General features: G+C 37.3%; 1 protein-coding gene across 1 annotated transcript in view; it reads left to right on the forward strand.

Moving 5' to 3' along the window:
- CCDC146 (coiled-coil domain containing 146) overlaps positions 1 to 16,964 on the forward strand; it is a 138,771-nt gene that overhangs the window by 101,922 nt on the left and 19,885 nt on the right. Inside the window, exons 9-14 of the mRNA XM_036246769.1 lie at positions 7,323 to 7,418; positions 7,999 to 8,169; positions 10,457 to 10,545; positions 10,640 to 10,804; positions 12,026 to 12,250; positions 14,110 to 14,338. Of these exons, the coding sequence (XP_036102662.1) occupies positions 7,323 to 7,418; positions 7,999 to 8,169; positions 10,457 to 10,545; positions 10,640 to 10,804; positions 12,026 to 12,250; positions 14,110 to 14,338 (975 nt within the window). The remainder of the gene's footprint in view (positions 1 to 7,322; positions 7,419 to 7,998; positions 8,170 to 10,456; positions 10,546 to 10,639; positions 10,805 to 12,025; positions 12,251 to 14,109; positions 14,339 to 16,964) is intronic.

Genomic DNA, 16,964 nt, shown 5'->3' on the forward strand with positions numbered 1-16,964 from the left:
TAGGTCTTTCATATATAGCCTTTATTATGTCGAGATATGATCCCTCTATTCCCACATTGCTGAACGTTTTTATCAGAAATGGATGCTGGATTTTGTCCAATGCTTTTTCAGCATCTATTGATATGATCATGTGGTTTTTATTCTTCATTTTGTTTATGTGGTGTATCACATTTATTGATTTGCGAATATTGTACCAGCCTTGCATCCCTGGAATGAATCCCACTTGGTCATGGTGAATAATTTTTTTGATGTATTGCTGGATACAATTTGCTAATATTTTGTTCAGGGTTTTGGCGTCTATGTTCATCAGGGATATTGGCCTGTAGTTTTCTTTCTTTGTAGTGTCATTTTCTGGTTTTGGAATTAGAATTATGCTGGCCTCATAGAACGAGTTTGGAAGTTTTCCTTCTTCTTGAATTTTTTGAAATAGTTTGAGGAGAATGGGTGTTAGTTCTTTTTTGAATGTTCGGTAAAACTCCCCCGTGAAGCCATCTGGGCCTGGGCTTTTGTTTGCTGGGAGAGTTCTTGATTACCTCTTCAATTTCCTTAGTTGTTATTGGTCTGTTCAAGTTTTCTATCTCTTCCCGGTCCAGTTTTGGGAGACTGTGTGTTTCTAAAAATTTGTCCATTTCGCTTAGATTGTCGAATTTGTTGCCATATAGTTGTTCATAGTAGCTGTTAACAATCTTTTGTATTTCTGTGGTGTTGGTTGTTACTTCTCTTTCATTTCTGATTTTGTGTATTTGGGTTCTCTCTCTTTGTTTCTTGGTGAGTCTAGCTAAGGGTCCATCGATCTTGTTTATCTTTTCGAAAAACCAGCTCTTTGTTTCATTGATCCTTTGAATTGTTTTTTTGGTCTCTATGTCATTTATTTCTGCTCTGATCTCTACTATTTCCTTCCTTCTACTTGCTCTGGGGTTTTCTTTTTGTTTGCTTTCTAATTCTTTAAGTTGTGAGGTTAGACAGTCAATTAGAAATTTTTCTTGTTTCTTGAGGTAGGCCTGTAGTGCTATGAACTTCCCTCTCAGAACTGCTTTCGCTGCATCCCATAGAGTTTGTGTTGTTGTGTGTTCGTTTTCATTGGTTTCCCGGAAGTTTTTAATTTCTTCCTTGATCTCCTCGGTGACCCATTCATTGTTTAATAACATGCTATTTAGCCTCCATGTGTGGAAATGTCTTTGTATGTTCTTGTTGCAATTGATTTCTAGTTTCATGCCATTGTGATCTGAGAAGATGCTTGATATGATTTCAATCTTCTTGAACTTGTAGAGATTTAGTTTGTGTCCTATTATGTGGTCTGTCTTAGAGAATGTCCCATGTGCACTTGAGAAGAACGTGTATTCTGTAGTTTTGGGGTGCAATTCTCTGTAGATATCTATTAAATCCATTTGGTCTAGTGCCTCATTTAGAGTCTCTGTTTCCTTGCTAATTTTTTGTCTAGAGGATCTATCCAGTGCTGTCAAGGGGTGTTGAAGTCCCCTGCTATGATTGTATTGCTGTCGATTTCTCCTTGGAAGTCCTCTAGAAGATTTTTAATATATTTTGGTGCTCCTATATTGGGTGCATATATGTTTATCAAGGTTATATCTTCCTGTTGGATAGATCCTTTCAATATTATGTAGTGGCCTTCTTTGTCTCTAGTTATGGCCTTCATTTTGAAATCTATTTTATCAGATATGAGTATTGCTACCCCAGCTTTTTCTTGCTTTCCATTTGCTTGGAAAATTTTTTTTCATCCCTTCACTTTCAACCTATGTGAGTCTTTTGGTGTGAGGTGGGTCTCTTGTAAACAACATATAGATGAGTCATGGTTTCTTATCTAATTTGCTACTCTGTGTCTTTTTATGGGAGCATTCAATCCTTTTACATTTAAGGTGATTATTGATATGTATTTATTTATTGCCATTTTTGTTTAGTGTGGTTCTATTTTTCTTCCTATTTCTTCTACTATTTACAGCAGTCCTTTTAACATTTCTTGCAGTGTTGGTTTGGTGCTAATGTATTCCTTTAGCCTGTTTTTTTTTTTTGTCTGGGAAGCTCTTTATTTGACCTTCCATTTTGAATAATAGCCTTGCTAGGTAGAGTAGTCTTGGATTCAGATTCTTATTTTTCATGACCTTGATTACTTCATGCCATTCCCTTCTGGCCTGTAGTGTTTCTTGTGCGAAGTCAGCTGAGAGCCTTATGGGGTTTCCCTTGTAGGTAACCTGTTGCTTATCTCTTGCTGCTTTTAGGATTCTCTCTTTGTCTTTAATTTGTGGCATTTTAATTACTATGTGTCTTGGTGTGGGCCTGTTTGGGTTCTTCTTACTTGGTGCTCTCTGTGCTTCTTGAACTTGAATGCCTTCTTCCTTCACCAAATTAGGGAAGTTTTCTCTCACTATTTTTTTGAATATATTTTCTATCCCTTGCTCATTTTCTTCTTCTTCGGGGACTCCAATGATGCGTATATTATTACGTTTCCAGTTGTCCCATAGTTCTCTTAAGCTGTCTTTCTGTTTTTTAATAGTTTTTTCCTTTTGTTTTTCTGATTGGTTCATTTTTTCTACCCTGTCTTCTAATTCACTGATCTAGTCCTCAGCTTCCTCTACTCTGCTTTTTAAACCTTCCTATGTGTTTTTCATTTCTAATATGTCATTTTTTATCTCTTCTTGATGGTTTTTAATTTCCAATTGGCTTATTTTCAGTGTCTCTATGTCCTTACTCATGGTGTTCAGCTTCCTCAAGATCATGGCTCTGAATTCTAGCTCTGTTAACGTGCCTAATTGCTCCACATTAATCTCATCTTCGGTGGAGGTCTCTTGCTCTTTCATTTGGCTTCTGTTTCTGTGCTTCACCATTTTGGCTATCACTGTGGGCTTTGGAGCCTGTCAAGTTTTCCCTGTGGGTGTTGGTGTTCTGCTGTTTGTGGCTCCCTCTCCTGGGTTTAGATGAGTGAGGGAGGCCCCATGTTAAACACCACTGTCAAGTCTTACTTTCCTGGTTAAAGTTGCTAACCCAGGAAAGGTATTGTCATCCTCTAGCTTTTTGCCTGGAGGCTAGCAGTCGAGGTTACTTGATGAGTTTTTGGTTGTCAGTTGATTGAAAAACTCCCTCAGGTGCTCAGCATAAGGGGATTTCACAAGGGTGGGGCAGATGCTGGTTGTTAATGAGCTTCAATTAGCATTTCAATGGCCCACAGGCTGGGGTTGGATCTCCGAGGGAGGGGCCGCTGCCTCTCCCCAGAACCCTGGGAAAGGGCAATATGGCCACCGTCCTGCGTGGTTGCCACTCAGCAAAAGCTCTGAGTGCCCTCCAAATCCCGAGTGTCCCAACACAGTTCCAATCCAGTCTACCCTCCCTCTGCCGGAGCGCAAGGTGAGTGGCTGTGGCTGTTTTAGCCTCTGTCCCGGCTCTGCGCTGTGGAGCCGCTTGGGAGTGTAACCCGAGGACGCTGCTCATAGCTGAGACCGCTGCCGAGCTGCTGACTGTGGCCTCCCAGCCCCCGTCTCACGCCTTCGCAAGCCTACCAGGATGGAGTCAGTGTCCCTGGTTATATGGTCCTCGCAAGCTGCTTTTCTGTTGGTTTTTCCCGTCGATTTGTCTGTGTTATAGTTGTAATTCCAGTTTGGTTCTGGGAGATGGTCTGTGTAGCTTCCGTTCACTCCGCCGCCATTTTTCCTCATTCTCCATCATTGATTTTTAAGAAAAATCTATGTTTACCATCTCTACCATCATCTGGTTTAGTCATCCAACAAGAAGAAATAAATATGAAATTCCAACAAAAGAAATGAACAAAAGATTGGAGCTAAAGACCTTAAGTGCTTGTTTTGTGCCATTGACTAGATAACTAGAACTATCTGCATTATCTGTGCAGCATGGGTTTATTATTATTTTTTTCTAAAGACATCTCTTTTTGGTGATGACAAACATGGTTTTTGGGGTTTTGCTTTAAAAAAAAAAAAAAAAGCTGGTTTTCCTCAATATACCTTTAAGGATTTTTAAAAATGTTTCATATCTGGTCAAGTTGAGATTTTTTAAGAACCTCATTTTTAATTTGTAATAAAAGATTACAACTTGATTTTTTTCAAAAAAAAGTTAACATACTGCAAGCATCTGTTAATAAAGGTCTTTAATGATTGTCTTTGTGTAAAAAAAAGAAAAGAAAAAGAAAGAAAAATCTGTTTTTGTCCTAATAAAGTTTCAGTGAGACACTGACTTCCTCTTTGACCTTGTGACTTATAATTGTCCCAGCCACAGTCCTCCAGTGGGTTGGTAGTACTTGTAAACAGGAGTGGTTCAGGCCAGTTACTCCTATCCTAAATGAACATTTCAGACTTGCATACAATCCAAAAAGGAGAGAGATAAAAGTTAAGCATGAAGGGCTGCGGCTATTTTTCAGAATTTGTTTTCCCCTAGAGGCAGCTATTTGATTCTCCCTTGGCCTTTGATCATAGAGATTGTCCCAGAAATTCAAGCCACAAACCTCCTGAACATTTGAAATATTTCAAAAAAATATCAAAGCCTTAAAGAAACAGGTTCACTGACACCAAGTAACTGGGATGTTTACGGCAACAGAATAATATCTAATTTCTTAACTTTTATGAAAGTTACTGATATTTGTTCGCACTATGAAAATGTCAGAAAGAACAGACTCCAAACTATTAATGGTGACACCTAGGGAGTAGCATTTGAAGTAGAGATGGGAATTGAAATGTTTAATTTCTTACTGTATATATTTTTTAATGGTTACAATAAACACAATACTTTTTCTAAGTATGAAATGTTACTCTATACATAAGCTTTCAAAAACTGCTGATATATGCAATTTGGGGCTCAAATGTAATGCTAAATATCTCAAGTCACTCCAGTATTATAACATAGCTGGAGTATAACTAGAATAAATTAGGTCTGTCATTTGGCTGTAAGAAGTAATAGAAACTCAATCACAGTGGCTTACCTACATGGAGGGTTGTTTTATTCACAGAATAAAAATATTAGATAATCAGAGGTATGCACAGCAGGTAATTTCATATAATAAAAAGTCCAAGATCCTCTCAGCTTTTTATTCTGTCATCCTTAACATGTACATAGTTTCTCCAAGATCACAAGATGACCATTTCACCTTTAGGCATTTCACCGAAGTGGGGAAGGGCAGAAAGCAGAAGTAATATAGCAACTGACTTTTCCAGGAGCCCTATCCAGCAGACTTTCACTTACACTTCATTGGCCTGTCCTGGCCCGTATGGTCACCATTTCAGCTGCAAAGGAGTCTGAGGACTCCTGGATACATTGCAGCACTGTACAAAACTGAGGTTCTGTTAGCAAGGTCAAAGTGGAGGGTGGATATTGTCTAGGCAACCAGCAGGCTCTGCTGCCAGTGGCTCACCTTGTTACCTCTTCCAAGAAAGCAAGAATACTTCATTTTTGCCTGAAACTAGAGGGTTGTATTTATGGAGAATTGAGAAAGATGTCAGAGAAGCAAGTAGCCCGAGTTTAAAAATGAATACATTTCATTGCCATATTATTTGCAATTTGAAACATTGGAAATAATTAAATGTCTGAAACCTGAAATCAGAAAAATTAGTTGAGAGCCTTTAGTTGCCAGAGTAGCTGGTAAGTGTGTTCTCATCATACCATCTATAAAAGCCTTATAAACATCTCTGGTTCCCGTTATTGTGCATATATAGATTTGCTTACACTTGGGAGCAAAGCATTTAGAGCAGCCCACTTTTGGGCACCTGTGGCAAAGAATCAGGCACCAGGATGTCTGCTGGACTTCCTCTGTGCCAGGAGAATTAACCCTACTTTCTAGAAGGAGAAATAAAACTCTTCCTTAACTGATTTCTTAACTCTTCCATGAAATCCTCCCTGATGCTTCAAATCTATGTTGGGCTCTCTTTTCTGATCGGCTATAGCAATTACCGGCTAATCAAAACCACAAATTCTATATATTGTTATATGGATTTCAGAAGACTATATCTTATTTCCCTAAGTCGAGTGTGTGCTTATCTTATTTCCCTAAGTCGAGTGTGTGATTCTCAACAGCTAGTTCTCTATGATGGGAGAGGCCCTATAAAGCAGGACATCCTTGGGCATCTGAAGGTAGAGAAGGTGCTACTGGAGATGCACAGGTCCATCTTCATGTGCTGGGGCCTTGAAAGACACCCTTTAGCTGGTTTAAAAAGGCAGCATGAATCTCAGAAGGATCTTGTTAGATGACCTTTAAATCACCAAACAGTATGATCTTCCCTTCTTGGGACATATTTTAAACAATATTTTACCTTGGTGCCTAGAAGTGTGTGCTTTCACAGTAGAACATAAACTACATCAGATTGGAGTCATGTGCTTTAGTATAAAGGTCCAACTCTAAACCTGCCCTATGTCAAGAATGCTGCCAGCCCCCCCCCCCCAACGATAACTTTTTCTGTATTCTTGGGGGGTATTTCCCCAGAAGCTGCCATGTGTCCTCCTCTCTTCTCTCTTCTCCATCATAAGGAATCTGACAAGCTCATTCCTAATAAGACAGCAAAGGCTGATGGAATAAGATGTTGCCTTCTCCCCAAAGTACTGTAACAGAGGACAGAAGCACTAGCCAATACAATAGAAATGTAATTATGTAATTTCTGGTATCAACAAAAAAGATTAAGAGGCTTTCTTTTATGTAAGAACTTCCTAGCTGTTCATCAAACTATTACATATGAGTAGCCAACTATTCTCACTGTCAGTAATAAATAGCTCCTATTTTTCATTAATCTACAGGATTTAATAAATTAATTCACACATTATAAATATAATAAAAATCATTTGAATATACATGTTTTCAAAGTGCTGACTGATGAGTTAGGCAGTAGAATACAGTGTTATGATCATGGGTTCTAAGTCTAACTGCCTGGGTTTGTACCTACACCATTGAGCCAAGTTGCCTAAATGTTGTCATTCATCATTCTCCTTATCTGTACAATTGAAGATAATAATGTGACACACCTCGTGGAGTTATTGTGAGGATTAAATAAGACCATACGCATAAACACTTAGAACTTTACCTGACACATAGTTAGTTAATGCTTTATATATTTAGCAGCTATTATTACTAAAACTTTTTAAAATTTCCAAATGAATGAGAAAAAGTATATTTACAACTAAGGAATCACAGATTTTTGGCAGGTCTTTATATTTTAGTTTTCAATGACTTTATAGACTATTCAGCAAAATAGATGGTTCCTATAAGATTGAGAATCATAATTTGCCCACCAATTTCAAAAGGTATATGATAGGGTTCACTACATGACCTTGAAAATTTATTTCTTGTATAAATGCCTGTTTTAAATTTTGACTTCCAGATTGAAGCCATCCCTAAAGATGATACTACATTATCTGAGAGGAGGAGAGAACTCCACAAGGAAGTTGAAGTAGCTAAAAGGAATTTGACCCAACAGGTTAATATCACCTCTCATTTAAGCCTCTAAGAATGATTAACAGTGCTCCACGAAACCTCGTCAATAAGAGAACCAGCAAATAGAGTATGATCCTACCTAATGTTGGTCTGTTTCTTCATCTTAAAGTCCACTCCAACATTAAATTTGAGGAGGAGGGGAGGATGTGCTTGAACCAGCAAAAATTATACAAATTTATGAGATTTTTAAATAGAAGGACTATTGATTACATTTTTAAAAAAACAATGTTTTATTTCATCAATATTGAATGTAAATTTTTCAAATTTTGTTCATTCAAGCCACTATCAAAGTATTTTAAAACATGCTTTTTTGGCTCTTTTTTTTCTTAAAATTACTTGTAAATACAGTCTAAATAAGAAAACATTCTGTCATGTTAAACCTGTTACCATATTTGCACATTCTTTTATAAGATAAAAAAAAGTACTTGGAGCTAAGGCAGTAGAGTTACTTTGTTTTATGTTTTAATAAAAGGAATTCTATATAGGAATTAAAAAATAGTCTAAGATAATGTCCTTAGGTGTTCTTTCAAAAAAATGTCACAATATGTTGTGTTTTTCCAAAGAAAATCTTATCAGAAGCTGAGTCTAAGTTAGTAGAACAGCAACTTGCAGAAGAAAACACACTTTTAAAGGAGCAAGAACGAATGCGAGATCTGATATTCAGCCTTGTCCGTATGACTCAAATCAAAATTGATGAGAAGGAGCAAAAATCCAAGGATTTCCTGAAAGCTCAGGTAACAGCATTTTTGTAACCATCCATAAATTACTACAAGACTTTAGTCTCATTTCATTAGAAAGCTACAATTGTTAAGTCTCTTTCAAATTTCAGTGATGATACAGCTTCCCACAGCAAGACTCAATCTTGCCCTGAAAAATAGATTCAATTAGTGATAGTCAACAATCTGGAGAGAGAAAGAGCTAGATCAATCACAATGAGCAGAATATTTGAACAGATGACAATCAGTAAGAATGAAGTGGTGGACATGGTTGACAACTGCACAGGCCACAGATATCTCACATCCAACTGTGATTTGCCTTGGAACGACTCAAGAGCGGGTCACATTAGAATGCTCTCCTTCCCAAGTTCATCAAGCCATTGTCATTTAAACCAATGCTAAGATAACCTTAGCTACTCCTTTACCAGATGACTTCCCTGGGCTCCCGACGAAGTGTCAGAGCTGACCCAGTTCAACGGGCCCAAACCAAAACAACAATAAAACCAATGGCAAAAACAATCCTCCCGTCATGCTAGCTAAAAATCTAGTGTTAGAACCATTTATTCCACTGAACAATTATGATCAGAGGTTCCCTGTTAAAAATGAATGACATGATATATTACTCAACTAGAAAACCTGAAATTTACCATGTGGCCCAGATAGTGGTCATTTCTAAGGTCAACCTTTGTTCTAATTCTGAGCAAGTATTTATACAGAATAGCATTTCTTCTTGTTCCCCAGATAGAACTCACATCAAAGCATAGTGAGCAATGAGGTTAAATAAAGATTTTGCAGAGAAGACTGAGGAAAAGATCACCACACAACCCACAGCAAACTCTTCAGATTCCCTGTTAACTGTTTATTTTTTCCACCTTAGAACACTTGAGAAACTACAAGAAGTTTAGTATGGCTGGCCCAGTAGAGTTCACGGAGTAGCTGGATTTCATAAAGACAGGAAAGACAGTGGCCAAGGAGGAATGAAGGAAAGAAGGCAGCTTGAGGGAACAGGGTGGCTGAGGGGAGGAGGAGCAGGAGCAAAACAAGGAAAGGAGAGAGCAGAGGGATACTTGTTACAGGGGATAATGACCTGTTTTATGAATTGAACAATTTTCAAATTCATTTCAAAAATCGATACATATGTTATCTGTGGATCAAACCAAACCTCATTATTAAATGTCCTCATTCTTATAAAAGCACATTATTCTTTCTCTTAAAATAGGGAAGTTAAGAAAGGAAAGCTATTGTTTTTGTTAAGTATTCTTAGCATTAAAGCTTGGTCTGTTAAACATTACCTGTAATAAAATAAATTGCCATAAGACAATAGTCAGTCTTATCATTTTATTTTATGCATCATCTATATCCTCCAAAAAAGACAAAGGGTGAAGGAGAAAACCATTGTTGCTATCCCCCCCAAAATGGAGTTGATGATACTAAATTTTTATATCTGTTTAATTCTTCACAACAGAGTTACTTAAATAATATTAGTCTCTTCCAGATTCTTGTTCTCACTGAGAACAACATAAAATTGTCACATGTCAATCTTAGTTCTGATGCCTAATTTCTTTTTAACCACTCATGCCAAATGAGTTTGATTTCACAGTCCTCAAAAGAAGGCCAACAGAAACGATTTCCTCTGGTTTCTGTCAGCAAATACTTCATCTTTGAATATGTTTCTTTCACTAGATAAAGGATGCAGTATCTTTATATTTGAAGAACATAACTAGTGTACTTAGACTTGGTATATTTTTAGGATTTTAAAATTATAAGTGCTCACTTAAAATATTCGTGTATACGCTGTAACATCTTTTTATGGCTGATCTCAGTGTGGTGCTTTATTGAATAGGAAAACACTCAATGTAAAAATAAAATAAATTAAAAAAAGGAAAAGTGCTTTAAAACCATGGCTTGTCTCTCACAAAATACCACAGAGGACTCAATAAAATTTATCAAAACTTACTACAAATCCCCTTCCCTCATCTATATTCCAAAAACTCCTCACCCACCCAGCCCACTCTTGGCTCCCTCAAATGTTCCCCAGACATTTCCCTCAAACCCATCCTGTACAGGCTCTTTCTTTTCCTCCTCTCTTATTCTTCCACTTCCTTAATTAACCCTTTCTCCTCGCTAGTGTGATTTGGTTCAGCTGGTTAGGCAGTTTTCAGATCTCACAGAATCTGTACAAAGGGCTTTTCTTACTAGATAGGAATGAGATGGGGTGAGGCTGACTATTCATATGTTGTTGGTGGTGGGCTTTATTATTATTATTATTATTATTATTATTTCACACATAATTGTTATATTTCAGCAAAAATATAACAGTATTGTGAAGGAGATCAAAGCAAAGGATATTGAAATCAAGATACACAAGAAGAAAAAGCGTGAAATTCATCGAAGGTGAAAGAATTACATTATGTTTATCTAGTTAGGTGGGGGGGGTGCGAGGAACATCCTAATTTCACAAGTTTCAAAAACACTTTTATTTTCACAGACTTGGAGAGTTTGCTAACCTTTATGACACTATTCGAAATGAAAGAAACAAATTTGTTAACTTACTTCACAAAGCTTACCAGCAAGTAAATGAAATAAAAGAAAGGTATAAAATGTCATTAAATGAACTGGAAATTTTAAGAAATAGTGCAGTTTCTCAAGAAAGGTAAGTGGTATAATAACTATTCTCCTTTTAAAGTTTTCTGATTCACTGAACTCTAACACACCCTGGAGATGATAAAGTAGATAATAAAGCCAGAAAAGCCCTTATTCAAACACCTTGCTTTACAGATGACAATCTAAGCATCTGAATGTGATTCCTCATGCTTCTACTCTTTGGGAGCCATCAATTTTTTAAGTGAATGAAAAACTACAGTATATACCTATGCTTACTATGTTTATTTTCATTTATCCAATTAGAATAAAAAGCACCAACTTGATAATTTGCACTTAAAGTTAGAAGACAACCAAATGCATATTAACCAGCATACCCTGGTTGTAGATTTGAAGCATCTAATATGCTTGTGAGAGGCAGTGTAGCGGTTAAGTGGCTTTCTAAATTCAAATTACTAGCTGTGTGACCTTAGGCAAAATACCTTCTCTCTCTGAGCTCACCTTTTTTACCCATAAACATTGTTCTTATTGTATAGGACTTTTTATTATTAAATGAGTTAAACCATGTAAAAATACTCATTAGTATCTGACAAATGGCTGTTGTTTTTTTAATTTATTACTTACCCTGTGCCAAGATCTGCTTGACTCTTTCACTTATATTTAGTCCCAGATCTACCTGAAATGTTTCTGGTGGCCATTATTGCCCAGTTTCCTTTTATAAAGATATTACAAAATGGACCCTGGTGTATGGGTAGTGGAGGGGTAGGGGTAAACGGGGTAAAGAATTTGTATGAAAAGGAAAGTCTAATGTCCTTATCAGGTTCTAATCCTACATAAAAGAAATGTATTATTTATAGAAACCATGCATTCATTCAGCATTTATTGTGATGCTTTATTGAGTCAGGGTCCAGCTTAAGGCCAATGGACATTATCAGATATAACCATCTCTGCCCTTAAGCGAGCACAGTCCTGGGAACACAGAGCAGTAAACTAATTACTATAGTCTCTTGCTTTGATAAAGGAGGTGGGGCAGGAGAGTCTTGGGGCTTAAAAGAAGGATATCCTAATCCAGATGGAGGGGGAATTGAGACCTGGGAAGATCACAGAAATTCCTGAAGAGGATCATGTGATGAATATCATTATTACTATTGTCATTTCAAGGGCTGTACTAAATCAAGAGCTACTTTGCTACTGTTTGTGTTTAGAAGTCTTCATTGTTTTTTTAAAAACTAAAGAAGATTGTCATCTTATCCATTTCCCATTGTTTTTAAAGAAAACTACAAAATTCCATGCTGAAACACGCCAACAATGTTACCATCAGAGAAAGCATGCAAAATGATGTATACAAAATTGTAGCAAAACTTCAGGAAATGAAAGAGAAGAAGGAAGTCCAGTTAAATAACATTGACAGGCTTGCCCATATGATCACAATGATTGAAGAAGAGATGGTGCAGCTTCGCAAAAAATATGAGCGAGCTGTTCAGTGTCGAAATGAAAGGTAAAAATCAGAAAACTACTGGGGGAACAAAGCAACCAAAGGTCCTATTTAAAAACGTTTCCCCTTTTCCTATCTATACTTGACAGTGGATGGTGAGGGACATTTGACATTCAGGTTTTATTAGTTTTGGAGGGGAGGAGGAGTAGCTCTATGTTTTGCCCGAAAATAAGAAGCACTGCCCTGATCGGGTTGCACAGTTGGTTACAGCATTGTCGTGATGCCAAAGTTGCGGGTTCAGTCCCTGGTCAGGGCACATACAAGAATCAACCAGTGAATGCATAAATAAATGGAACAACAAAATCTCTTTCCCTCTCTCAAATCAATAAATTAAATTTAAGAAAAAAAGGAGAGAGAAAGAAAGAAAGAAAGAAAGAAAGAAAGAAAGAAAGAAAGAAAGAAAGAGAAATAGAGAAAGAAAGAAAAAAAAGAGAAAGAAAGCAACTGTCCTTATAAGAGAGACAAGCAAGAGTCTAGTTTGGGGAGTTGCTTACTTGAAGATTAAAGTTCTTTCCCAAATTACCATTCAGGATGCCTCTGACACCACCAAATTATTTCAGTCAAGTTGACATACATAAGTCTTTGGATCACATATCTATTTTTGTGATGGGTTTGTTCATATTATGATATTTATTCAGCCATTCTCTCAGTTTGTTTTCTCAGCAAGTGAATGAACTTTATGAGTAGCATCATTTATTCCTGGCTACAGTTAAATCATTACTCAATTACTACTTTAGCAATTTCCCCAAGATTCTTGTGTTTTGAGAAATATGGCATTTGAGATCGCAGAGCCCTGTAGTAATTACATCTGGCATCAGATTGTTTTTCATCAACCCCTGGTTGTGTCCTGTGTAAGGTTGTGTCCTGTGTAAGGTTGTGTTCTGTGTAAGTGCTGGACCCTGAAAGGACAAAAGGATAATATGGCATTGCTCCTGTTTTCTATTTTCAGGAGAACTGAGATAATGAGAAGAACCAATAAATGGCAAATTAGACAAAATATAGAGCTAAGATTAGTCCAATACAACTATGTAAACACATGTTTTGAGGAGAAGAGAGAGAGAAGCAATTAAAGATTAACTCTGGGATGATGGATATGCACAGTGTGTGGGAAGAACTTCAGAGTGGTGAAGAATACCATTCATTTTCCAAAGGGTTGACAGGTGTTTTCTCTGGGGTAAAAAACAAAAACAAAAAAAAAAAACTTCACATTTGACTCCTGGCACAAATCAAAGCACTTAGGCAGCGTACTCCCAGGCCCTGGTCAGACCCCTGGGGCAGAAATTAGAAATTTCTTACTTTGTTTCTGCCCCATATTTTCCTCACAAAGAGGGGTCTTACCCATGGCACTATTATTCATGACATAATTTGTCTATTTATTAGAAAATTTACATCAGAAACAGTCAACTTTAAAAGAACCTAATGGGTTGGGCAAGTTACATAGAACAGTATCACTGCAGAAATACATTCTCTGGCCCTCTGCCTGGGTACATCTGGTCAGACCTTGGTTGGCAAGTCTGGTCCAAGAAAAGGGTCCGCAGAAAATCAGACTATGAGATCACTTTCTTCATGCATTGGGAATGACGTTCTTTCCCACCCCAGGAAACCTTGGGGACTTGCAGAGATACTATGCCAGCCAACCACATGGTCAGTTCTGAGCTGAGACGCTAAACAACTGTCCCTCTCCTATCCCCCAAAATTCAAAGTGTGGAGTTTAACTAGAAAGGCATTGGTAGATATCGCTTGTCTTCTAGAATTAAGCAATGTTGATGTGTCCGTTACACCCAAATCCAGAGGGAACCACAATAGCTAGTAAAAGTGTGGCCTCGACATCCTCTTAACCTCTGCTCTCAATTTGACCATAGTGGCGTTCAGCTGATAGAGCGGGAAGAAGAAGTGTGCATTTTTTATGAAAAAATTAATATCCAAGAGAAGATGAAACTAAATGCAGAAATTGAAATACATGTCTTGGATGAAAACATCCGATTCCTGAAACTGAAGATTGCTGAGAAGCAAAGACAGATTCATGTGACCCAGAAATTACTGCCAGCCAAGAGATCCCTGGATGCCGACCTAGCAGTGCTCCAGATTCAGGTGGAAATGTGTTCATGAGACACTGTCTGCGACCACTTGCTTTTTTCCTCCCCATCACTATTGGTCTGTAGCTTGTATAAGTTCATACATACTACTCCTGGAACCTGGAAGATCCATAAAATTATGTGGCTTATTTCAAAATGCCGTGGAACACTGCAGCAGGGGCTGGAGCTTCAGATGTCTTTTTTCCCGTGAAGCATTTTCTGCCTTTCCGGGAATACACACCCTCCCAAATCTCAGCTCCAGCTCAGCTTTCTCACAACTCAAAACTTAAGTAATTTCACAACCGCCAGTATAATTGTGTTTTTAATGCTTGCTGGAAAGATCTGGCTCTCTTATTTTTAGTATTCTTGCCCTCTAGAGCCGAGATTGTTGTTTGTTATTAACTAGCAATCACATATAATTAGACTCCTTGTTAACCCTTGCATTTTCCCTGTAATTTAATGACATGGCCTTTTAAAAAGTGTGATGAAGCAAAAAAAACTAAACATGAAATAACAAATAAAAGAAAGAAAATAAGGCTACTTTCTTCACATGTAACAATTGCAATTTTTTTCTTAATGAAATATAAGAAAAATTTTAACTAAAAAAATCTGTGGCTTAATCCAGCTTGTGGGGCTCAGTCTCATCCCATGGACTGAGAGGTCCTGTTAGATTCCTAGTCAGGGCACATGCCCGGGTTTGGGGCTCAACCCCCAGTAGGGGGCATGCAGGAGACAGTCAATGGATGTTCCTCTCTCACATCGATGTTTCTATCTCTCTCTCCCTTCTTCACTCCCTAAAAAAACAATAAGAACATATTTTTTTAAATGTGTGGCTTAAACTTGGAAACATTGACTCAATGTAGGAAAGAACTTTAACCTACAACAAGTTTTCTAAAATGTCAGATTTGTTTCAGATTTTTTCTAATTATAAAATTAAGACATGTTCAGTTAATAATGTTTTGAAAAAATAAAAAGTTTTTAAAGAAGAAGATAAAATTTTATCCCCAAGAGATAATCACTTTAATTATTACAAATCTGAAAGAGATTCTTCTAGTCTTTTTCTATGTGTAAAAGTAAATGTTTTTTATTAGCTCATGTTGTAAACACAGTTTTGGGTCTTACCTTTACATATACATATATACATACATATATATATATATATACATATATATGTGTGTATATATATGTTTTTATTGATTTTTAGGGAGAGAGAAATAGAAACATCTATGTGAGAGAGAAATATCGTCAGCTGCCTCCTGCCAATCTCTCAGTCCATGGGACTGTTGCTCAATACACTGAGCCACACCAGCTGGGCATGTCTTGCCTTTTTAATTTAATCACATCATGAGGATTCACACATTCCCTCATCAGTTGCAACACAGTGGCTGGTCCACCTCTGCACCATGTCAGTGCAGACTGGGGATTCACTCCTTCTTCAGCCTGCATCTACACAAAACCATCTGCAAGGTCTTTGTCTGTGAATTGACGTTCTTGAAGATTTGGGACAACAGTGTGAGAGGGTACGGTACAGAAGTACGAAGAACTTCAAGTTAAATATCAGGGAACCATGTCCTTCAAAGTTCCATAGGGCCACTCTATCACTGGGAACAGTCCCCGCATGTATTACCCTAGCCTAGCTCCATTTCACTGGCCTGTCTTTCCATCTTTCACCCCCAGATCCCCTCCACAGCCTCACCATCCTGATTGTTCCCCAGGCACTTCACATTTGTCTCACTCCATTTTACAGAATAAGTTGGCTCTCTTTAGCTCTTTCCCAAAATACATTTTTAGGGCCATCTTTGCCCATACTAAACTATCAAGATGCCCGAACAGCAAAAAAAACTAAATTCAATAAGGTCCACAACAGAAACATTCACTCTATTATATAAGCATTTTATTTATGTGAATTGCAAATCGATAATTCTATTAAATGGATAAAATTAGTTGTTCTCAAAAACTATATACTTGGCATCTCATGCCATAAAAACCACTTACCCAGGGTGAAATATGAATTCCGTTTACCCAAGAGGAAATATGCATTTAATAATAGTATGCCCTGCCTGACATGAGCATTTACCATTCTGACTGCAAATGAATTGAGACAAATGAATAATGTATTATATCAGTTATCTGTTATACCAGAGTTAGTTCTAAGCTTAGTCTCCACACCTCACTTAATTATTTGTCTACTCAGCACTAACTACATGGGCCCTTTGAAAGGCTTGGTGTGACATTTTGAGCTTGAGGCAAGCCATACAGTGCCTTACAGTGCCGGGTCCCTGTCAGAGCCTGTTATTTGTTCAAGCTGTTGTGTTTTGTGTTTTTTTTCAAAGTCTTCCCATTCTTTGCATTATTTTAGGAATTCTCTTAAGGTTTGTGTTTTTTCAGCTGTTTGAAATAGTTTTTAATCACAGGACAGTTTAATCCAAGAATCATATCCATGAATCATATATTCCTGGTGCTTGTAATAAGAGGTCCTTTTTAGGGATCTTGAAAGTCACATGAACTATTGTAAGGTACAAGAACACCATTTTATATAGAAAAAGTAAACAGTTTTTCCTCAACGACCCATGGGTAAATAAGATCAATCAAGTCACCACTGGATAAGAAAGCACCATATTTTTGCTTCCTATTTAATTTCC

This window comes from Molossus molossus, unplaced genomic scaffold (assembly GCF_014108415.1).
Source record: "Molossus molossus isolate mMolMol1 unplaced genomic scaffold, mMolMol1.p scaffold_m16_p_7, whole genome shotgun sequence".
NCBI lineage: Eukaryota > Metazoa > Chordata > Mammalia > Chiroptera > Molossidae > Molossus > Molossus molossus.